Below are 25,414 nucleotides of genomic sequence, written 5' to 3' on the forward strand. Positions count from 1 at the left end.
GACTTAAAGCACGCGACTCTTTCTTCTTTACTGAGGAGGACTAGTCAATCTTGTTTTCTCTCGTCAAACTGTTTTTTCCAGTGCGAACATCCGTTTAGTGATAGAACCGATGAAACCGGTGGTTATAACTGAGCACGCTCTTCCACGAAAACCAAGATGCATGACGGGAAGATCTGTCATATTAGGGCCCATACTCAATAAAGATCTTACTCGATTCATGCAAAGTCTTTCTCCAGAACGCCATAATCGAGCACGCAAAAGAAAGGCTCCGCTAGCAGGGTGCATGGGCTATCAGCCAATGATTAATTTAAGAGCTATGGTGATAAAAAGTCTACAACGAATTAGCGTTTGACACTCAGCTACATGACTGTACAAAGCAACGTGTTGCATGTACACAGAAGCAACTGTGCACAATTGTAACCATCATGATATTTTGACCTTATGATCATGCTCACTATGAACGCGTTTGTCTTACTTTGGAAGAAAGGCTTAGTCTCGGCAAGGTATTTATTTATGAATATTTACTTCCAAGAACTTTGTGCCACGAGAAACATGGAAAGTCTTTGTTCCATTAATCTCTGTGAGTTTTTATCCGAGCCCATTCGACTGTCATCCGTTTACGAGAACTTCGTTGCAAAGTCTGATTATATTATTTCTTTTCATCAAGGCCGCATGTCGAACTACTTTTCTTTACAATAGTCCTTGACTTCGGATACATAAATATGCAGAACACACGAATGCATCCATTGAAGCTATGAATAGCTTCCTTGAGCCTTGGTCTGTTAATACACTTCATTCCATATCTTATCGTATCTCCTACCAAGCTAACGACTTCGTTGAATTCAATATGCTCGCAGCAAAATTGCGATCCTTGTATCGAACGTCGCAAGAAATTCGTCAGTTTATGCCTACCAGAAAAATTTACGCGCGCGCTTTCTTCAAAAGTGATGAGACAGCTGCGCTGTTTCTTGAATCATTTGTCGACCCATTAGGTGTATTGAAAAATAATTCAAGATGTCAAAACGTACATCTTTCCAAAAAATCGACTCCATCGGAAGATACCTGCCTGCGGACTACTGTATGCGTATATCTCGTTGGTGAACAGTTTTACAAAGTACACACTTAGGAAAATTAGGCACCAGACTAGACCATACAAGAACCGAGCACATGGTATAGCTAATGAAGCAAAAGCAAAAAAACGCTTTATCCGGCTCAGTGCAGCCGGGCGGTTGCCTTTGCTTTTAGAGTATGTTTTCAGTTTGTTCAAATACATTCCTCTCTAGTGCAGATGAAAATGAGTTTATTCCCGTCCCATGAAAACATGATATGGAAGCAGTCTGCTTAAGTTTTCCCTATCTTACGCCGATTTTTGAAAACTAAGACTCAAGACTGTTATGTTGTTGCAACTTCCAAAAGAACTATTTTCCCTATATTTTTAATTTGAAAGTGAATATTTCGAGAGAAATGAAGCCATATGCATCCACAAATCAGCAGTTGCCATTATGTTGTGATCTATGAGTTTTACCCGAGCGACGTCATTCTCAGGCTGTCATCCCGTTTACGAAAGCTAATTGGTCGCAAAATCTGATTATTTAATTTCGAGTAGAAAACAAAAGTGTTATTGCCATTCGCTCTCATTCGAGCAACAAAAGAGAATTTTCTTTAAAATTACCAAAAACATCTTAGCATATTGCCTGGTTGGCTTACAAGGCTGTGTGTCCATCAGTTGTCTTCTCGATGATGGTGGATGTTTTCAGCTATGTATCTTGTTACTTATATTCTGTGCATTATACTCATGGAGGACCAAGGGTTTTTTCTTTAAGAACTTCAGATTAAAGGAAATGTTTCAAAGCTCAAAGTGCAAAGCAGACGAAAATGTAAGGAGACAATTTGGATATGTACTGCATACTGGCACCAAGTTGTGGAAAAAGAAAGAGATGCAGACATGCAGTACGATCGGAAGAAATGAAATTGACCAGTTCAATGGTCTTCCAACATGGATGAGAGAAGCACAGGACAGAAAGATCTGGAAAAAGCATACTGAGGCCTAAGACGTTTTCATAAGATTTCAATGTCCCAAAGTACGGAACGTTCTTGATAAAGATATGAAAACGCCCTCGTTTCAAATTTAATCAAGTTCTTTTTGTCTTTTTCACTCTTTCCGATGTTAAGCGTTTTGCAACCACTTAACAGTCAAGTTGCCTGATGCCTGAAAATGTACTGCTTTTGTGTTGTGCCGACCCACATTCAATTTACTTATACATTACATTTCTGTTAACCATACGGCTATTCAGTTTCCGATATAGATATCAGAAGTTCTTTATTTATGGAGAGGTGTTTATTGTAAAGTTGCTCTTTTAAGTATACCTTTGGTGTAGATAAATAAGCACTAACTAGTTGATATCGTTACGGTACGAAGGTAAATTGCTACAAGAGGCTTGTCTTTATTGAAGCTAAACGAATTATTATTAGTAGCTAGGTCAGTTGCTTGCATCCGAATAAATCTACGTCGACGACGATAAAAAGCAGATCAGTAAACCAACTCAACCAAGCGAGAAAAACTTGTTTGGAGTTTTAATATCGTGGTTTTATGTTGTCAGACTTCCAACTCTCAATCACAAAGTGAAAAAAGTCATCATCTAACGATCTCCCTAGTGTGTAAAATACGAATACTTTGTATCAATATGTTTTCTCCTGTACTCACTGTGAATGTTGCCGGATAGAATTGACCAAGCATAATAATTTTATTTAGACTAACCCCGAGACTTTTATCGTACATTTAAGCTAAGGCACGCATCCAAAATTTGCCACGTGGTTTCATCTTTTCCTCTGAGCATCATTTTTAAATATTACCTTAACTAAAAAGGAAATGGGAGATTTTTAACTTCTTTTTCTAATAAAGAGCCCTTTTTGCATCATCACGCAACGGTTTCTTTTCGGAAACACAACAGCCCTTCTCGGGGATACAAATCACTGCGGGCGATGCAACTACCGGAATTTCAAGAACGGTGCCAAGTTATTCAGACCAAATGTTTTAATCCTAAATCACTGGAAACTTTAATTTGAAGTTTATTCACTAAAGGCCCCGGCCCTCTAACTTTGTGAAATAATCCTTTCCTTAATATCAAAGGCCAGTTAAATAATTGGAGCGACTGGGTTGCTTGGGAAAACAACAGATCTCCTCGTATATTACCAGTTATAAAACGTGTCCATGCACTAGTTCCACTTAAGAGTATTCTAATCGAGAAAAAGTCCTTTGAAATGGAGTTAGTTCTTCTTTTATACTCCAATTTCACATCTCTCGTCGATTTTTCAGAACGTTTTCTTTATGGCCATGGCTTGTTTCTTTAATATACAAGACCTTGTCTTCCACCCTAAATCTATGCTCCCACTATCACTAGTCCTAGATACCCATGATAAAGCTTGCTGTTGTTATTGCCAACACCACAATTAAATGGATCGAGGAAAATGCATAAGGAAAGGTCTCGTATCAATGTTCATCTTGCTTTTAAAATTGTCAGTCATGATGCAGAATCTTCTCTATCGGCCATGCAGGAAAGGATAAGCTGTTATCAACCTTATTTTGACGCTGAAATCGTCTTCTTCTAAGACTTCATACACGACCTTAATGCTGTGTAATTCCTTAATGTCATATCCGCTGACATTTTTAAAGGTGCAGAGCACACCAATGGATCCATTGAAGCTATGGATAGCTTCCATTCGCCCTAGTCTGTTAATACTCTTCATTCCATATCTTATAGTTTCTTCTACCAAGGTAAGGACCTCATTAAATTCAATAAGCTGGAAGCAAGATTGCGATCCTTGCTTTTGCAAGAAATTCAACAGGGTATACCTACTGGCAGAATTAACGTGAGCGCTTTCTTCAACAAGTGACGAGACATCTTGCGCTGTCCCTTGAATCGTGTGGCGAGATCGGATTTGGTGTTTTAGAAAGTCATCCAAGTTAACAAAACGTACATCTTTCCTAAAAATCGACTCCATCCGAAGGTTGTTGCCTATGGACTACTGTATGAAAACTTTTGTTTTGCCTTACCGACACCCGTTCCCAAAGATTGCAACTCGAGGCTCGGGGGTACGAAATCTAATATGGCCGCCGCGCGAATCATGTAAGCACATGTTGACAATGATTAGGCACCAGACCACACACAACAAATAGCTAATTACGCAAAAACGATCCTGCGCAGTAAAGGGGGTTACTTTTGTTTTTATACAGTTTTCAGTTTGTTCAATTGCATTCCTCTCTGGTGCAGATCAAAATGAGTTTATTTGCGTCCCATGAAAATATGGAAGCTGTCTACTTCATTACGCCGATTTTTGAAGACTAAAGACTGATATGTTGTTGCAACTCCCAAAAGAACTATTTTTTCTTTATTTTTAATTTGAAAATGAAGATTACGAGAGAAATGAAGCTATCCACAAATCGGCAGTTGCCACTATGTTGTGATCTATGAGTTTTACCCGAGCGACGTCATTCTCAGGCTGTCATTCCGTTTACGAAAGCTTGGTCGCAAAATCTGATTATTTAATTTATTTTCGTCGTCTTAAGTCTAGGCGTCGCATTTTGAACTCCTTTTCTATATAATAGTCCTTTACTTCGGATCCATCAAGAACGAGAGATCTTCAGCGAATCTAGGAACGATCATATAGCGGAATTATTTTGTTTTATCATGCAGCCTGATAACATTATGCCATACCTTCAAAACCGACCAAAACTCATGCAGGTACGTGAAAATTCGCGGAAAACTTGCATTAGAAAATTGTTTCTTGGCAACTGCAAGGACAAAATAAAATATATTGTAGTCATAACTCATGGGCTCCTGACTCATCCCATGAAAAACAAAAGTTAATTCGACTAAGCTGTGGCATAATAATATTGCAACTATATATACTTTTCTAAATATTTTTAAGGTTCATACTTATTCATGTGATCGAGCTAAAAAACTTTTGTTACCATTGCATGTTGAATTGGAATTCATTCCGAGTTACGATATTAATGATAACAATAAAAATCTCTGAATAATTTATAAGGCGAAATTATAATCTTAAGAATAATAAAAAGTTTTAAAAACTTTGTAAGGGCACACACTGAATACTTACAAGATGTTCCGATCAAAACGGGAGACCGGAAATGAAATGTGACCTGAAACCGCAAAAAGTTCAAACATTTTGCTACATGTGGTGGCTAAGCTCGGTGACCTACCCTGAATTTTGTATCCAAGAAAGATTCCTTTCTTCGCATCCTTTAAAAAAAAAATTCCAAAAAAAAAAATTAGCTAGTGGAATTTTTTTCATCGTCCAACAGCGTTTTCATAAATTAAATAACTAAATAGATGGATGGATGCCCAGGATGGATGCATGGCTGGATGTATGGATGGATAAATAAATGGTTCATTCGTGATAAAGTACATGGCATCCCGAAGGGTGAATCGTTTATTTACATGATTTCAAACTTAAACATAGGAATTTTTAAGTATCAAAATCAAAAGATTTGTCTTAGAATCATCGAAATGTACAATTGAAAAATCGATAACCATGAAACATCCTTAAAATCTACGTAAACACTTTCAATACACAATCTTAAAACAGTCTGTCTTATTTGAGGGTATATTAAACAAAGCGTCTGTTGCGCCTCAGCGTTCATAACGGAATGGACTCACTGAACAGTAATAAACTATGCAGACAGTGTTCAGGGTCCCTTACCACAGAAGTGAAAGCTAGTGTTTGTAAACGAATCTATCATAACATCTACTATTGGTACAATTAATGTTTAGTAGCACAACGGGCTTCCTTATAGGAACTAAAATTTTTCGGTAATTCAAAGGGTTTTCTAAATTTGAAAAAAAAAACCCTTGGCCACTTACTTAGTTTTTAAGAATGATATGAACAAAAAAACTAAACTGAGTGTTAGAGAGTCTTTTTATGTGTTGTATATTACCATGGCAACAGTTATGAAAACAACACTTTCAAGCCCTTTTAATTAGTGAATTCCTGAATTATGTAGTTAATTTTACAATGCAGAAATCGTCGAAATCCACGTTTCTATAAGTGGAAAAGTTGAAACGAAGCCAGAACCTAATCCAAGAGAAATTTGAATAAAAATGAATGAACTGTTCGAGTGAGGCCTAGAGTTGTTTTTGAAAATTTTAATCTACGCTTTAATTTGACCGATCTACGGCATCATCAGGGTTTACCTGATGTTGCTGTAGACCGGCGAAAGATTGGATTGAAATATTCAAAGGCAGCTCAAGGCCTCTCTCGAACAGTAGTATTCAGTTTTTTTTTTAAATATGCTGCTGAAGGACAACATCAAACGAATAAAAATTTAGATTAGCAAACTTTTCCAAGTTAAGTTTAAGTATCATAGAGACTCATGTCCTTAGGCTATCGAAGTTTTATAAGAAAAACAACACATAAAGGAGTATGTGGCCACATACGAAACATCAAGTTAGATTTCATAAAATGCATTATTTCATGATCGCCATGTTTACGAACCCTGAATGATATGAAAACATCAACATAGTTAAGCTTTTCTCTGCAAAAAAGGTGTGACCATCCACAAATTCAAAACAGGTCTGGAAATCCAAACTGATCATCACACAGTAGACATGGAAACAGTTGTTAATCGTATGTAATTTTTATTTTTTTCATTCCAAAGAAAATGACTCTGTAGTTTAGTAATTCCGTGCCTAAACAAAATGCATGTGTACATGCAGGTATGTATGTTCATCACAGAAAACCAACATGGTCCGGCAATTTGTTACTGAACTTTCTTCTGTATTGCTTAAAATGAGACAAAAATGCATGCGTTTGAATAACCTACTTTAAGTATAGGTTGACCCGACCATATATAGAAGCATATGTCTTCCAAACTGGGTGTTCATTTTTTGCGATTTAATTAAGACACTGGATATAAGATTGAATAAAAAAATAGTTTAAATCCATTGCCATTCTCTCTAGTCTTACTCACACAAAAAATACCGTAAGTTCACGAATCTTGGTAAAGAAATATACAACTTTACTGTTGGGTTTGTAATAATGAATAAAGTCTCGAGTGGGTTGGTGAAAATTCGCAATACATCTTAGACAAATAAGGGCCTAAAATGCCCTTTTCTGCCAGTAACGTACTAGAAATACCCTCTTCTACTCCCACAACTTATGGACACACCTAATATAGAGGTCCTTACCAATAAAAAAAACTGATGACAATATTACTGTGTGGGGCAAAACGCACTAACGCAGGCGTTCTTGTCTGGAAGATCACAAAAAACGAAGGCTATTTGCATGGTCTCTTGTTAAAACTTGAAAATTTGCTAAAAGCACACTTAACACATGACCTGTGTCAAAGAAAGCAAGCTATCAGTAAAAAAATGACAAAAAACACGAAGGACTTGTCTTAAAAGCAAAATTTAGCAGCCCTGCTGTGCCCTAGGACCATGATTTGGACCTGGCCCTCCAGGAGTATACAGCAGACTGAAGAGCACGAATTCACATAATAATATTATTATTATTATTATTATTATTATTATTATTATTATTATTATTATTATTATTAATATTAATAACAATAATAATAACCCACCTGCAAAGTGACTGATATGACTATTCCATCAGAGAAAAACATCGCACTGAAAGAAATAGAAAACAAAAGTAAGTACAAAGATTTTGAAGATACAGAGTATGTGGGAGATGAAAACCGAAGTGATCCCTGTAGTCGTTGGTGTTTTGGTACGATAAAGAAGGGGATGGCAGAAAACATCAACAAAGTATCCGAGAGAACAAAAGCTAGTGCCAGAGACCCAAAAGATCAGCATGCTGGGATCTGCACCAATCCTTCGGAAGGTGCTCAGTGCACGTGTATGAACAGAATGAATGACTTGAGTTACTAATGCTCCAAGGTGGATGGTTTGCACCCCTGATACACAAAAATAACATCATCAAGGACTGTGACTTTAGAGAAGATAGACAAAATTTCGACAGTCAAAATAAAGAAATATGGTGCAATAGGGCATCCTTGTCTCACTCCTCTTGAAGGTTTGAACCAACTTGTCAAATATCCAATGTTCATATTAACTGCGCTTTCTATATTCCGCTTATAAAACAATTGAATCCACTTTACAATTCTCTCACCGAAATTACACCCCTCTAAAGTTGACTGGATACAGGACCACTCAAGAGAATCAAAAGCTTTCTGAAAGTCGACCGAGCTGAGAACACTCGTACCATTTATACTTTTTGTTTGTTCCATAATATCACAAATCAGTCTGATGTTCTCTCTAATATACCTTCTTTTTACGAATCCAGTTTGATCTGAATTAACAAGTTTGTTTAGGATTGGTTCCATTCTCTTCGCTATTGCTTTAGATGTAATTTTGTAATCCACATTCAATAATGTTATTGGTGTCCAGTTATATAGATGTGTTAATGACTCATCCCCTTTGGGTAATTGAGTGATCACACCTCTGCGCTGAGAAATGACATTAGAGAAGATGATAAATAAATAAATTGATTAATTAATTAATTAAAAACCTAAGAATAAATATATTAAAAAAACTATGAATAAATACACTTCCATGTTTGCCTCTAATCTTTGAAAGCATTTTGAAATAAATAAGTCGTCAGGTCATAAACAAAGCATTCATGATAAAAAAGCATTCAAAGCATTCTTCGTAGACGTTTGTGGCACAATCAGCGATATTCTTGTTGCTTGGTTGTTGTTATTGCACTTTGAGGATCAAATTATAAAACAAGTTTCCAAAACGTTGTGATTTCGCTGGCGAAAACGTGTTATAAGGCTTGTGGACAAATCTACCAATAGTAAATTTTAAATTTCATGCCGGCTATCAGAAACAACTTGATCAGGTTTTGTTCTTTATTTCGCTTTTATTTTTGGCTTTTACAACCGCGGGCGTACTGAATATCCCAAGGGCCGAGGGCGTTCTATAAATAAATCTACTAGGAAAAGGCCAAGTATGGGACATTGAAAGTCCCTTTGATTAGCTCCTGGTTGCCAAGATAACTTGAAAGGGTTTATTACTTTTACAGAGTCGGTAACTGGTAATAAGAAATTTCTTTAACTTTCAGCCCAACTGGTTTTTATCAGGCTCTCTCGCCATTCCTGCCCATATCAATTATAATTATCTTATCCTTATATAATACTTGTGCTTAATTAGGTAATCGGTGTTAATTAATGCGATGATTGTATCTTGTCATATAATGTTCAGAGGTCTCGCTCAGAGTTTTGTGAGTAGATTTCATTATATTTAACTGTATTTCAATTATAATCATCAATTAGATGGAGAGCTAAAGTAAATAGTCATGACGTGATCGATTCGACAATTCTCCTCGTTATACTTGAACTTATGAACTTAGGAAGGGAAAGATAAAACAATCCTGCCCGCCTAAACTTGTAAAACCGCTGCTTTCCAATCAATGATGTCTTAAGTTTGTATTGCACTACTGCGACATCAGATAGTAAGCTTTTCATTATTGCAGGAAAGTCACTAGGCGTACGAAACATAATTAACAAAAAGGCTTGATTCAAATTTGATTCGTCTTTTCCACTTTCCTCACTGTTGCATGAAAATTCCACTGTCACTAAACGGTTTACGATTGGTTGGTGATGTGATGGATGGTTGATCTGTGAAAAAATAAGTCAGTTGAGAGTTGGCCTTAGAAAATCTTTTGGATTTGTAGTTCATCTTATTTCGATACACATCAGACACATGGCCAGATATTTGGAATCTGCTTGAGCTCTGATCGCTGCAGACTTTGAAAACAAGGTTCGAAAACATTTAGTAAGAACTTTATGGCGAAAACCTTTTATCAGTGTTTTTCAGAGCAACGCAAAATCTAACTGTACTAACTGTAATTTTATAGCTCACACTTCAACTTGAATGGATTTGTATCGAAGGTGCTGTAAAATGATCTTAGTTTTCGTCTTCAAGATGGCTTCATAATCTGCTTCCTTCCCGTTATACCATGTTCGTTTTTTTTCCTCTCAGTTGCCATTAAGCCTGAACATCGTTTCCTTCATCTTCTCCACCGAAAGACATAAACATTCAGACGCCATTTTCAATATTCCCTCGTCTTCATCTTCATTGCCAATTCTACTTTCACTACTATCCTTAATTCTTCCTCCACATCTCCATCTCCATCGCTGACACGGTCATATGGTTGGAAATGCTGTGATGATTTCCTCGTCTTGAAGGTTGAAAATTACAGTAACACTGTAACAAGGTGCACATGTGATCCCATGCACTCCGACGACCGTTTCGAATACTTTCTTTTTTACCCCTCTGTCCCTTCTGGTTCTATGTCGTTGTATAACATCAGGGTTTTCTATAGTCTCTTTGATGAGTTCATTTATCCTTTTTAAATCTGAAGAGAGGAAATAGCTTTTGCCATTTCTCTGAAGTGGTTGGCAATGTCTTGCTATGATATGTTCCAGTGCCGGCTGAACTGATGTGCTTGCCTCCATTTTGAAGGCGCGTGCGTAATAAGTCTACTAGCTTATTTATCCAATTATGATAAGGTGACGTGTCACGTGTTCGTTTCTTTCACGATGACGAACGAAGTGGACCCCAATTCGTTGCCTTTTTTGGATTTTTTAAAACATGCTTTCGCCCTTTTATGCCGTTTGGCCACTCTGTAAAACGTCAACATGTTTTACCATAAAACATCTTTAACGGCATGTTTTAGCGTGAGACATTTCCCTTTACAGACAATGTTGCCGGATTGAATCGACCAACTATAATATTTAGACTAACCCCGATGCTTTTATTGTACAATGCGATATTTAAGCTAAGGCACAGATCCACAATTTACCAAGTGGTTTCCTCTTTTCCTCTGAGCATCATTTTTAAATATTACACGCAGTAACTAAAAAGGAAATGGGAGATTTTTAAGTTTAGTCTCTTGTAAAGAGTCTTTTTAGAGCTTTTTTTTTTCTTTTTGCATCAGCGTACAAAAGTTTCTTTTTGGAACCACAACAGCCCTTCTTGGAGAATACAAATCACCGAGGGCGATGCAACTACCGGAATTTCAAGAAAAGTGCCAAATTATTCAAAGCCAGATATTTTAAACCTAAATCACTGGAAACTTTAATTTGAAGGTTATTCACTAAAGGCCCTGGCCCTCTACCTTTGTTAAATAATCCTTTCCTCTATATCAAAGGCCAGTTCAATAATTGGAGCTACTGGGTTGCTTGTTCAGCTTCTGTTGTATTTAAGTCATTGTTCAATTGTTTAGTGGGTTTTTTTTAGGCTAGGGTAGCTAGCCAATCAGATTATACGTTACGAGAGCTGCTACGTCCCTATTAGACATACCTGGGATTACCATTTCCAATAATTATGAATAGTATTCTTAATTAATCGCATTGACAGGGAAATGTAAAACCGCCACGTATTCCCAAACCAATATAATCCCTCAAGACCCAGGGCCCGGGTTTTTGAAAGCCAATTAACTTAATTGGTAAAAGTGTTTTTGCTTATCTTTGTTTTTCAAGATAGATTTCCTCTAATGTATAGTTTTGCCGAATACCAGCGTTGACCAGCATTTGGGAGTAAAGAAATTAAATAAACTCATTGGTTAATTTTAACCTGGGATTACCGTTAATCACCTTTTGAACAACCGTGATTAGAGGTCTAAAGAGCATTTCCTTGGAAATACCAATTTCTGTCTCATTCGTTTCCTCAAACTCCAGAAGTTGCCATACAAGCTTCACACATTTTCTCATGAAAGGAATAGCAAAAGAGTCTTTATCATTGTAAGGGTAATCTTGGGCCATGTAATTTAAACCAATCCGAATTATCTGGCTATTCGTATAGCGCTAGAAAGCTTACAAATGCTTCTTTTCACTGGATCATGCTGAAGAAAAGACGTACGTTATTGCCCCTCGCTGTCAATGAAGCTGCATGGGAGAAGTTCTTTAGAACCCAAAGGTACCTTAGCATACTGCCTAATTATCTCAAAAGGCCGTGTGTCGATCTATCAGTTAAATTCTCAATCAAGATGACGGTGGATGTTTTCAGCAATCCACCTTGTTACTTAGTTCTATACTGTGCATTTTAGTCATGGACTGGGAGCAAGGGTTTTCTCTTTAAGGACTTGAGATTAAACTGAATGTTTTAAAGCTCCCTGAATAGCGGATGAAAATGTAAAGAGAAAATACTTTGATCAAAAAAATTCTGTCGCTACAGAACTGTACTGCTTACTGGCACCAAGGTGTGGAAAAAGGTAAGAGAGGCAGCCAGACTTGCAATAAGATGGATGAATGTAATTGACCAGTTCAATGGACATCCAAGATGCACGAGAAAGGCACAGGACAGAAAGACATGGAAAAAGCATACTGAGGCTTGTGGCCATCAGTGGAACACTAATAGGCTTTAATTGAGGATGATGATGATGATGATGACAGAACTAAAGAGTTTCAGTTATAAAGCCATAAACTAATTGTTGTTTGAATAAAAGTTGAATCTACCTCGGTGATGCCTGAAGTCGTTTTCTAATCTGAATAGTTACGATTTTGTTGGAGAAAGTTCATTACAGTGAATAAAAGCAACATGAGAAGTGGCAAAGAAGCCTGGAAAAAAATCTTTTCTGAGCATCATTTTTAAATCTTACCGTAACTAAAAAGGAAATGTTCAAATCCCGATTAAATTCATCCTGCATCACTGGAAACGTCATTTTGAAGTTCATTCTAACTTATACTAAAGGTTCTGGCCCTGTGCCTTAGTGAACTAATCCTCTCCTGAGTATTAAGGGCCTCTTGAATAATTGGAGCCACTGGGTTGCTTGTAAAAACAAATGACCCACTAAAAAACCGACTATAAGACGTTTCTATGTTTTAGTTCCACCCAATAGTATTTAATACACTCAGGAAGTTTCCTTCATGGTCATTGCGCGCTTGCATTCCTTCATACAGGACTCGTGCGAAAGCCAGTTTGTCAACTACTATGCTCCAGATAACGACCATTAAGTTTGCAGTTGTGATTGCCAACGCCTTAATTGAAACGAGAACGTCGACAGAGTGGTCTCAAATAAAGGTTCATCAGTCATGGCTTTTCTCTTGGCCTTAAGCTTGCTACAAAGGAAAAGCTGTTATTAACTTTATCATGTCTTTTGGCAAGATATCGTAAACAACTTTGATTGTGCGTAATTTCTTAACCTCATATCGGTTTCCTTCCTCTCTTCCATTTTTGAGGGTGCACAACACCCCAATGCATCCATTGAAGCTATGAATAGCTTCCATGTGCCCACGTCTGTTGATATACTTTTCTCCGTATCTTATAGCTTCTTGTACCAAGGCAATGATCTCTTGGAAGTGAAGCGGCTTGTAATTAGATGGTGATCCTAGTGTGGAAGGTCGCAGAAAATTTGTCGTTTGGTTTCTTTCATTCTTTTTAATATTTCTGCAAGCACTGTTTTTCATAAGAAATTGGACACTTTTTGGTGCTCTTCCTCGACTCATGTGCCAAGAACGCATTAGGTGTTTCCGGAAATTACCTCGATTTACAATATGCATGTTGCTCAAAATTCCAGATTGAAAAGAAAACTACGTAAGGCACGCGCGTCGTTTTTCTTTACGGAGGACTTGAAAAACCAAGATGGCGGCAAGATCTGGCACATTAGGCCTGGGTTCGGAACATGCAGCGCATACTCAATAAAGATGTGACTCGATTCAGGCAAAGTCTTTCTCCAAAACGCCATAATCGAGCAAGCAAAAGAAAGGCTCCGCTAGCAGGGTGGGCTATCCGTCAATGATTAATGTAAGAGCTATGGTGATAAAAAGTCGACAACGAATTAGCGTTTGACACTGTTAACGTTACATGTACAAAGCAACGTGTTACATGTACACAGAAGCAACTCTGCACAATTCTAACCATCATGATATTTTGACGTTATGATCATGCTGACTATGAAAGCTTTTGTCTTACTTTAGAAGAAGGATTAGTCTCGGCAAGTTGTTTATTTATTAATATTTACTTTAAAGACCTTTGTGCTACAAAAAACATAGAAAGACTTTGTTCCATGAACCACTGTGAGTTTGTAACTGTGAGCATTCGACTCTCATCCGTTTACGAAAGCTTGATCGCATAGTATGATTAGATTATTTATTTTCATCAAGGCCACACGTCGAACGACTTTTCTTTACAATAGTCCTTGACTTCGGATACATAAAGATGCAGAACACACGAATGTATCTATTGAAGCTATGAACAGCTTCCTTGCCCGTTAGTCTGTTAGTACACTTCATTCCGTATCTTATTGTGTCTCCTACAAAGGTAACGACTTCATTGAATTCAATATGCGTGTAGCAAGATTGCGATCCTTGTGTCGAAAGTCGTAAGAAATTCGTCAGTCTATGCCTACTAGTAGAATTTACGCGCACGCTTCCTTCAACGAGTGATGAGACAGCTTGCGCTGTTTCTTCAATCATGTGTCGATCCATTAGGTGTGTTGAAAAATAATTCAAGATATCAAAACGTACATCTTTCCATCGGAAGATACCTGCCTGTGGACTACTGTATGAGTACATCTCGTTGGTAAACAGTTTTACAAAGTACACACTTAGGAAAATTAGACCAGACCATACAAGAACCGAGCACATGGTATAGCTAACGAAGCAGGAGCAAAAAACGGTTTATCCGGCTCAGTACAGCCGGCTGGTTACCTTTATTTTTATAGAGTGTGTTTTCAGTTTATTAAAATACATTCCTCTCTAGTGCACATAAAAATGAGTTTATTCCCGTCCCATGAAACATGATATGGAAGCAGTCTGCTTAAAGACGTTCGCGCCCAAAATGTTCCCTCCTACAGAAATTTTTAGAACGTGCCAGAAAGGTAATGGTGTTAACTGAACAGAGTGTAATCTGAAGTGCTAGATTTCAATCCCATATGAACGCAGAGTATTTGTAAGGGTACTCACTGACTACTTACAAGATCAAAACGGGAGACCGGATATAAAATGTGACCTAAAACCCCAAAAGCTGCCAAAAAGTTTGCTACGCAAGGTGACTAAGCTCGGTGACCTACCCTGAGTTTTGTGTCCAAGAAAGATTCCTTTCTTCATCCTTTGAAAAAAAGTTTAAAAAAAAATTAGCTAGTGGAATGTTTTTCATCGTTCAACAGCGTTTTCAGATAGTTGGATGGATGGATGAATGAATGGATGGATGGATAAATGGTTTATTGATAAATGGTTTATTGATAAAGAATCGAAATCAACAAAATTGTCCTAGAATATACACTAAATGTACAATTAAAAAATTGATAAGCATGAATGCATTCTTAAAATCTACATAAACACTTTCAATACAAGGGGCATCGAATGGTCCCATTCAATTTATAAGAGCTCGCAAAATTTGGGCTTACGGTATTACGCGAAACGAAACGAAACGAAACTAAAAAAGAAATTTATTACACATGCAAGAGTGAACGATGCCGGGCACTAACAACTATTGTCCTCGCTAAATCCCCTGTTTCGCAAAATACCAATAGCGGTCGATTGGTAATTGACGTAACAAGGCTCGCCAATTATTTTTATAGGCGCTCGGCCTTCGAAAATTATCTTTTGAGATAATCGAAATACTGCAGCTGCCCTACAGAAGCGACAAAAGTTTGTTCTCTCTAACTATTTTTTTTTCAGCGTTTTGACCTCGAAAGTGAAGGTGCGCGCTGACTTCCAATGCCTTGTGTCCTAAACTATTCTAGCGCCCACTACGCAGGCTAAAGGGCATTCTATAAAACTCGTAACACGGATTTCAAAGCATCCCGAAACATGAAAAAATTATATTACTATTTATAAAAGAGATAAGGAAAAAATAAAAATAAATAGCCCAACAGCGAAAAATAAACAAAGAAAGAAAAATAAACTGGTATCATCGAAATTATTTCTTGAAGAGCAACTTGAAGATGATCGCATTGAATTACTTCCAACAAAATATTGTTCCTCAGATTCAGAAATGATACCAGTTTATTTTTCTTTATTCATTTATTTTTCGTTTTTTGGATTTTTACCTTTATCTATTTCCTTTTTGTTTACATTTTTAATGAAATTATTATATACGTTTCCCTTCTCGCTGGACGCTTTACTTCACCGTAAAGGCGATCGGTTGGTACCAGGACGAAAAAAATTCTGCTCTTTGATCTGGAACTTTCTACAGCAGCACGTATGTGTGCACTATGAGCCTTGTTTCGTCGATTACCAACCGACCACTACTGGTATTTTGCGAAACAAGGGATCTAGCGAGGACAGTTTTAAAGAGAGGGCAAAACTTTTGTGTCATCTGTAAGCCAGTATATATTTGATTTATCTAACAAGAAAATTTACGAAGAGAGAGCGCCAATAAAAATAATTTACGAGCCTTGTTTCGTCGATTACCAATCGACCGCCATTGGTATTTTTCGAAACAGGGGATCTAGCGAGGACAATAATTGTTAGTGCCCGGCATCGTCACTCTTGTATGTGTAATAAATTTCCTTTTATTTTGTTTTGTTTCGTTTCGCCTCGTTTCGTTTCAATTCGTTTCGTTTCGTTTCGTTTCGCTTCGCTTCGCTTCGTTTCGCGTGAATACCGTAAGCCGAAAATTTGGCCTTGGCTCGAATTGCTCGAAAAAAAAATCCACGGGTGTTCGCTAGCTCGTGTGTTCGCAAAATTTTTGGAAGTGCTCGCATGCTCGGATTCTCGTTAAAATGTGCTCGATTGGGGCCAGTACGCTGACAATATTTGTTTGACTTAACCATAAATCTCCACAAAAATTGTCTCCGCCAAATTTTCAATTTGGTAATCGTGACCCGCACCTAAAAACTTTTTTTTTAGATCATGTCGTGTAAATTGTAAAATATGTATAGTTTTCACGCCTGACAAAAATTTGTCCATCTCCGAAGCAGGGCGACGGCGCCTTTGAGGTTTGACAAAATTTGGTGAGGAAAAAAATCATCATGCGCACTTGTATCACGGAAATAATAACACGTTTTTTCACAAAATATGCAAAAATTTGTTTCTCAAAATTTCGTTAATCCAGCCTTGTAGTTATTTTATATATATATATATATATATTTGTAGAGTTGGATTATTTGGTCGAAGACATTTATTGCTACTCAGAGTTTCATGCTCCTTGCGGAGCAATCATCAGGCAATGCAATCAGGCAATCAGATTGCTCCGCAAGGAGCATGAAACTCTGAGTAGCAATAAATGTCTTCGACCAAATAATCCAACTCTACAAATCTACATTGCTCTAGTTTACCTATTGAGCACTTTAATAGCTGATGAAATCTTCAATTCATTATATTATTATATATATATATATAAACGATCTATCAGGGGCACCCAACGAAAGTATAGTTCAAAATCACTTGAACATAGCATTTTTAAACGTATTTAAGTATTTAAACGGTAGATATAGGCATATTTTTATCCCCTACACAGTTTCCATCTGTTCGGATTTCTTAGCTGAAAGTCTAGTGATCGGAAAATTATAGGGATCAAAACTTACCTTTTCGAAAATTTCAGCCAGAAAAAAGGTTCCCGAAAATTCTTGGCGATCTTTTAAGGGTAAAAATCCGTTAAAAATGGGCAATTATCAATTTTTCCGATGGTCGAAAATCCTAGCAGAGGCAGGCAAGCAAGAAATTTTACAATTACAAATTCTAGATATCAAATCGTCTTCCGAACAGATATTTACCGAAAATTGACGTTGGGTGCCAGATATCAGATATGATATGGTTGAAACAAAAAGGTTGAAACATCTTTACCTCTGGCTTCAGCCTTTCTTAAACAGTTCAGCCGGTAGCTGTTTTGGAGGCGCTGTTTGTAGCATCGAAAAAACGCACGAAGATCCATAACAAGCATTTCGTTTACTCTTGGTTTACTCTTCGTCATATTTCATAGTCGCAGGCTTTCACTCGGTTAAGGTCCGTGTGTTATTTGCCCATTCGATTTTTAATTAGAACAAAAAGTGCTTTTCAATTTGACATGTATTTTTCAATTTGCGTCATGTTACTTGGAAACAATTAATATTAATATTCACATTTCAAACAGTGCTTTATCCAATATGCTATTTTCCATTTTTTTGCCCCGAAATACATGAAAAATAGTACTTCCATAACAGAACTTTAATTTCCCTTAAAAAAAAACACTTTTTATTTTCGTGTTTTACTTTTTGTTTTAAAATTGAACTGAATAATTCATTTCATCTGTCGGGTCAGGAAGCCTTCTTTGTCTGTTTTAATCAAAAATGAGTTTGTAATTGAAAATTCAAATATCTATGAGATCCAAACATACTTGCGAACACGAATTACCGCAAATCACAATGCTGACAAACGCAAAGCGAAGGAAATTTTTTTTTACAATCCGAATGTTTTGGGGTTAGATTAAAGCGATATAATAACATTGTTGGGGCGAGAGTTAGCTGCAGTTGAGTGACGCCGTAATAACGGCTGCGAAGGAGGCTAACACCATAGTCACAAGACAGATCTTTTTCTGACGTTAAAAACTCAAGCTACCTATTAATCATTTGCCACAAAGTACATGCCCAAGACTTCCTCCCCTTTTCTATGGAAACTGCTCGGCGCCTGTCAAATTTCAACCCACGCATGCAAATTACTTGAGCTCGAATATTACATTCTCTTGACATGATAAATCCACAAAGGTCTTAAAAAGTCTCACGAACACGTTTCCAGCGAAGGATTTGATTTAAAGAAGCAACACATTTGCCTCCATCATAAAGAATTCTTGACTAACAAGAATTTGTCAAATTTCCAATTGTTTTTTACCTGAAGTCTGTGCAGAGTTGAGTACAAACAAATATAAAAAGCCAGACAACAGAAATCACAGATCCACTCCAGGTGTTCCATTCCTTCTTTCTCCATATCCAACCGGATTCATTTAGTTTCAGTGTTGTACATATCACTACAGTTAGTAAAATATTGCAAAATTAATATATTAGCTGACTATGATACGGCTCGACGTAGTCCATTACTCGTAGCTTTCAAGATTCCACACAATTATTTTTCACCGCCTGTCTTGTTTATCCAATTGACGTTCCATTCTTGAGCTCCATAGGGGTATATTTTGTTTAAAGATCCACTAAAACGCCATTTGCGTTACAATGACTTTGACGCCATTGTAAGTTAATTAAATATTTTACTGTATCCACCACATTAAATCTACGCATTTCTGCTACCCCTGAAACCTACCAAAAATACGCGAAGAAAATTCTATGCACAAAGACAATACTTAGCAGGGGAGTGACAGGAAAGACCCAGTACGCAACTTTTCCATTTTGCCACACAGGAAGAAACGAAAACTGAAGAAAACAAATAAATCCACTCAGATTTTGATTGGATTGCCGTGTGGCAACCCGGTAATAATCTGGCTGACACCTCCAAAACGGAACAATAGGTGCAAAGCTAGGGCGGTTCAACCCTTCCCAGCAGTTTACAGCCAATTGTGCCCTGCTTGATGCCAAATACGTCACGTAGCGTCACGCGAGTCAGTGGGTGGACGCTCAAGAACTTCAAGCACAGGCACCCCAAGTTCAGTTTGAGGGAAAGCCAACAAAAATATAAGGATTTGAATGGGAATCCCGACAGAAGAGCGGAGAAGATAATTTTGCTAAAAAATTCTCAAAGCCTATCCTTATTGCCATTTTGGGCCATTAGCAGTTCCTCGGTTGTCAACGGTTATCACGGTAAAATCACAGGGAGACCGCACAATCTGTTTGCGTAACCGTTTGTAATTTTATATTAAATGTAATGGATTCACTGTTTGCTTCTTCTGCAGCAATATATTTAGCAATTTTGAAGATTTCGAGTTCGCTGTTTACTGTGCCTCTCAATAGAAGGACAAGGGTGGAAGCTAATTTTTAAACGGCTCCAGCTCCTGAGCAATTTTTCCCCAGAAAATCGCATCTCTCCGCTTTCAAACTTGGCAGGAAATGGCCGAAAGATTCACGCTTCTTCTCATACTTCTTGCTCGAAAATTTATCCATACGCCCGGAGCTTGTAGCCCACGAAGAAAGTCAAATTCCCAACCTTCTGAGTGGTCGAAATGCGTAACATCTTTCAAGTGTGCCAGCCTGCTGATTGCCTCTTTCTGATTGGACGCCATTTGCGGCTGACACTTGGCTGGCACAATTGGCTGGCACACGTGAAAGGTGTTACGTATTTCGACCTCTCAGAAGGTTGGGAATTTGATTTTCATCGAGGGCTAGCTCCGGGACTTTTTGATTAATTTTCAGGCGAAAAGTAAGAGAAGGACCGTGAATCTTTCGGCCATTCTCCTTAATTAACTCTGTTTCGTTGCTGTTTGAAGCAATTCCACAGTTAACTTGGAAAAGATCCTCAAACACATTTAACACCACATGGCGACGGTTGAGTTTGGCTTGGTAAGGTCGTTAGGGACGACAAAGGGAAGACTCGTTACCAGGCCGAACTCAACGGTCGCCGTGTAGTGTTCAACGTGTTCGAGGATCTTTTCCATCGTTTTTTTTTTTTTTTTTTTGCTGCAGGCCTTTTCTATGGGTAACAGGTAACAGGTAACGGGTAACAGGTAACGTGTAACAGGTAACGGATAACAGGTATAGGGTAACAGGTAACAGGTAACGGGTGACGGGTAACAGGTAAGGGGTGAACGTTAACAGGTAACGGGTAACGCGTAACAGGGAGCATGTAACAGGTAACAGGTAGCAAGTAACAGGTATCGGGTGAAGGGTAACAGGTAACAGGTAACAGGTAACAGGTAGCAGATCACGGGTAACAGGTTATTAAGGGTAACAGATAACGGGTAACAGGTAACGGGTAGCAGGTAGTAACAGGTAACGGGTAACCGGTAAGAGGTAACGGGTAGCGTGTTACAGATGACAATCTCTGCCGGCATAATGAGTATCGGGTTTTGCGATTCCTTGTTTTACTGAAAGCACCCGTACGTCGAAAACTCGGAAGAAAAAGATTCTTCAGATAACAAGCACAGCGCTCTGATTAAGAAGACTTTATTAATCATTAAAATCTTCAAACCTTCAATACTAACATATTCTGTTGGGAAAAACAAGTTCTCACAAGGAGGGGGACATTGGGGATTGCCCAAGACCGCATTTCCGCGCCAAAAATTTACAAATACCGAAATACCGCGTTCAAAAACAGTTAAATACTGTGATCGAAATTAATGTTCTACATTTTCTTCCATATCTTGCTCTGCACGCCCGGATTACCTTTGTCAGTACAGAAAACGATTGCTAAAACGACTCCCGCATGTAAAGCGTGATCCAGCACAAAGGAGGAAGGTTGTAGAGTTTTCAATTTGTTTCCCTGGAGCAACAGGAAGTCTGATAATTCCGTTACGTAATTTCTGCACCGAATACCCTGAACCAAAACATACGAGAACCGCTTTCCGTAGGGTTAGATCATACCGCAATTCGGAATTTTTCGGACCACAATTTCCGACATACCGCGCTAAAAATTAACGGATACCGCATTTCCGCAGACCATGTCCCCCTCCACGAGGAAACCTATCTCAGTAATCCCCAAAAAGAATGACTTTAAATCACAGGAAGTAACGTTCGTATCGATATTTTTAAGAACCTTTTGAAAGAGAGTGTTTTTATTGCAAAAAAAGGCTCATTTTCACTTTTATATTTCTCGGTTCCCGCCATTGTAAGCAACTGCGACTATTAAAGGGGCCCAAAAAAATGCCCAAAAAGTAAAATAAAACATTGTAATAACCACTTAAAACTGTTGAACAACATAAAAGAAACAAAACAAAAGTAAAGAGAAGTATGGATGGACAAAATTTGGCACGATTGAAATGGGTAATCTTGACAAAAATCGGCCCAACCCAACGTTTTTCAAGTTTATGGCAAATCCGCTGGATAAAGGTCGTGTTTGCTCAGAATTATCTTGTTTGTGATGTAACGATAATTTGGTCTGTAAAGGAATTCCACATTACCATTCGAGTGTTGAACTCGTGATTAACTAAAGATTTCCTCGGCAAACACCCTAAAATAACGTGACATAACCCCTTTAAGGCTGCCCTACTTTCCTGACACATTGCATTAAGGCACCCACAATTATGCAAATTTTATGCATAAATTAATATATTAGTAAAGTAGGAACAACTTGTAGGCTCCAAAATTTTTCTTGATTGTAGCTTCATCCTTCCTCTTTCATTTGAGGTATAATTTGCCCTGCTTGTGTAATTACTTGGAGAGAAATGATTAAAAATATGAAAAGTATCAAATTTCACTCATTTTACCCCCTAGGGAAAAGAGTTAAGGCTGCCCTACTTTCCTGACACAAATTGCATTAAGGCACGCCACAATTATTTTCCTTGTTCAATTTTTTTCCCGTACATATTCTATTCTACTCTTCAAGATCTTTGAATAGGAAGGAAAGTTCCCATAGGAAACGAGAACCACTCATATTCTCTCTTGCCTTGCCTTTCCTCTCGATCAACAGTTATATAAATAAGCTGTAATATGAGGGGTCCAAATCCGCGAAAAAGTGTCCTTATTCCTCTTATTCTTATTGTTTGTGCTTTTGCTTGAATTTGTTGTTCTAGTATTTATTTAGCATCTGTAAAAAGAATTCAATTATTATTATTATTAAGATAATAATAATAATTATTATTATTATTATTATTATTATTATTATTATTATTATTATTATTATTTTTCTTTTTCTTTTTTTCATTTTTTTGTCCCCAATTAGCTTTTCCACCTTAAATACCCTTGACACTCAAGAAAAGTTAATAAGGATTATTAAGTTATGAAACAAATTTCTAAAAAATTGTAATTTTCCTGGCGAAAATGTTTTATAAGGCTTATGGACAAGTGAATAATATATGTATATCAGTGTAAAATCCATGACGACTATCTGGAACACCTTGATCAGGTTTTGTTCATTATTCTATTTAGGGTTCAGGGTTGGCATAGTCCTGAGAGCACTCGCCTCCCACAAATGTGGCCCAGGTGACTCGGCATCATATTTGGGTTGAGTTTGTTGGTTCTCTACTCTGCACCGAGACGTTTTCTCCGGGTACTCCAGTTTTTCCCTTTCCTCAAAAACCAACATTTGACTTGACTTGATTTGCGTCAATTTGTTGATTTCAGTTGACAGTGTCCCCAATTGGTGCTCTAGCGCTAGAAGACCATATACTTATATTAAGTTCCTTTCCTTTTCGCTTCTAACTAAAAAAAAGGCAGACGTTTGGCAAGCTTAAGTTCCCTCTCTCGCTTAAAAATTGTATATTTCGAGGGACTGATGATTGACAGGAGCTCAGCAAGGGGAACCTCTATTTTCCATACTAGGAGTCAACCATTTCCTGAGTAGATTCATTTTTACCACAATTCCTTGTAATCTCGCAATCTGATTGGCTTATTGTCCGTTGTCGTTAAGAGTCTAGACAACGCTGTACGCGTCATGCTCGCGTCAGTTTGTCAGGCAATGTAATAGCCAATCAGGAGCGCCCATTTTGGGAAATAAACCAATCATATTGCGAGAACGTTATAGACAACGCTTTTTTTCTCTTTCTTCGTGGTCGGCTGCGCCTCGTGAGTCCACAACATTTTGACCACTGTGATGACGAATATCGTTGTCGATAAGAGTACACCACCGATTTGTTAAACAGAACGCCTCCTTTGGGAGATTCAGTACGCCCACTGTTGTAAAAGCCAATCAAAACAAAGCTATCTCTGCGTTAGGGGAAATATGATACTTTTCGCTGGAAAAACCCGTTCCTAAAAATAAATTCTCTCGGGAAAGGAATGACTCAAGAAATTATTGGAGGTAGAGGCTCCGCTTGATGAGCTCCAGCGGTTGACACGGTTGATGGGTTGCCACAGAAGCTCCTTGTTGCCAAGATAAAAGGGTTTATTACATTTACGGAGTCAATAACTGCTGATGAATAATTTTTTTGGCTTTTCAGCCCAATAGCGTTAGTTTAATCTGGCTCCATATCGCCATTCATTTCAATTATAATAATCTTATCCTTATATAATACTTGTGCTTACGTAATGTTCATTAATGGAATGATCATATCCTGTACACTGGTTTTCCTAGCAAAACGAATTTGATACTGAAATTGAGGAATTTAAAAAATAGCTTTAAGAAAGTTCTACATGACTGCAAGAAAAAGAAAACAAGACGGGTCTAGTTACAACAAAGCAACGCCAACCTTTCAGATTCGCCGTTGCGTGACATGTTTTAACAAGCTGACTTTCAAGTTCGATTTAGATTACTGATTTGAGCGGTATTAAATGACCTCAGGAGCCCATTACCTGGAGCCTCCATACGTATTATACCTTTGAGTCAACCCTGTCCCGTACCTTTTTTTTTTTCAGAACTGCCATTTCTTTCATCATTTGAAATAACTTCGTGTTTCCGAGTGTGCTGCACGTGATGTCATCAGTGGCAGACTAGCGTTCTCAGAAAATAACTCCAATTTGTTTTGTGTAAATATGTAATAAAAGCACTATTCTCCGTCTTTGCTTTACACAGTTTGATCAAATCCGAAGTGAAGATATTTCTGACATATTTGCAATGATTGAGCTATCTTTGTAAATCCGCTTTTTTGTGTGTTGACATAATCAGTGCTCGACAAATCCCCTTTAACAAGTATTTTTTACGAAAAGCTCCACATTTACGCTTAAAAAAGTGTTGAAAGACATTGAAAAATAGCTATCCGCTATCCGCCAAAATATTCGCATATTCTGGGGTTGATAAATAAAGAACGAAGGGACATTGCCATTAGAGGACTGTCTTTACTGAAGCTAAACGAATTAATTCCCCTATTAAATCTACGTCTCACATTCAAAACTAAGCAAAGACGATAAAATCTTAAGCCGATATAAAAACTCAACGAAGCGAGAAAAACTTGTTTGGTGTTCTAATATCGTGCTTTTATGTTGTCAGACTTCCAACTCTCAATCACAAAGTGAAAACAAGACGGGCCATCATCTAAAAATCTCTCTAGTGTGCAAAATATAAGTACGTTGTATTAATATGTCCTCTCCTTTACTCACTGTGAAGTAATCAGCCTTTTACAGACAATGTTGCTGGATAGAATCGACCAACTATAATATCAAATTTATTCTAAGGCACACACCACAATTTACCACGTGGTCTCATCTTTTCCTCTCTGAGCATCACTTTTAAATATTACCGTAACTAAAAAGGAAATGAGACATTTTAAATTTCAGTCTCTTGTAAAGAGCCTTTTTAGAGCTATATATTTTGTATTTCAGCAGAATCCAACTGAGTGTTTCTTTTTGGAACCACAACAGCCCTTCTCGGGGGATACAAATCACTGAAGGAGATGCAACTACCGCAATTTCAAGAACAGTGCCAAGTTATTCAAAGCCAGATTAAATTAATCCTAAATCACTGGAAAATTCAAATTGA

At 37.6% G+C, this 25,414-nt stretch overlaps 2 protein-coding genes across 4 annotated transcripts in view; both read right to left on the bottom strand.

Annotated features, from left to right (window-relative positions):
* LOC138014240 (phosphatidylserine synthase 2-like) overlaps positions 1–7,646 on the bottom strand; it is a 26,688-nt gene extending 19,042 nt beyond the window's left edge. Inside the window, exon 1 of the mRNA XM_068861289.1 lies at positions 7,601–7,646. The gene's annotated coding sequence lies outside the window, so the exon portion shown is untranslated. The remainder of the gene's footprint in view (positions 1–7,600) is intronic.
* LOC138014243 (uncharacterized) overlaps positions 1–25,414 on the bottom strand; it is a 185,949-nt gene that overhangs the window by 132,992 nt on the left and 27,543 nt on the right. Inside the window, exons 4-7 of one of the 3 annotated variants that reach the window (XM_068861292.1) lie at positions 18,794–18,929; positions 15,055–15,092; positions 5,119–5,161; positions 4,716–4,792 (exon numbers count right to left, since the gene is read on the bottom strand). In XM_068861292.1, coding sequence (XP_068717393.1) covers positions 4,771–4,792; positions 5,119–5,161; positions 15,055–15,092; positions 18,794–18,929 — 239 coding nt within the window. In that variant the 3' untranslated portion in view covers positions 4,716–4,770. Of the gene's footprint in view, positions 1–4,715; positions 4,793–5,118; positions 5,162–5,221; positions 5,262–15,054; positions 15,093–18,793; positions 18,930–22,600; positions 23,155–25,414 lie in introns of those variants that run through there. The other 2 variants (XM_068861293.1, XM_068861294.1) reach the window with 2 other exon arrangements.

Source organism: Montipora capricornis, chromosome 8 (assembly GCF_036669925.1).
Source record: "Montipora capricornis isolate CH-2021 chromosome 8, ASM3666992v2, whole genome shotgun sequence".
NCBI lineage: Eukaryota > Metazoa > Cnidaria > Anthozoa > Scleractinia > Acroporidae > Montipora > Montipora capricornis.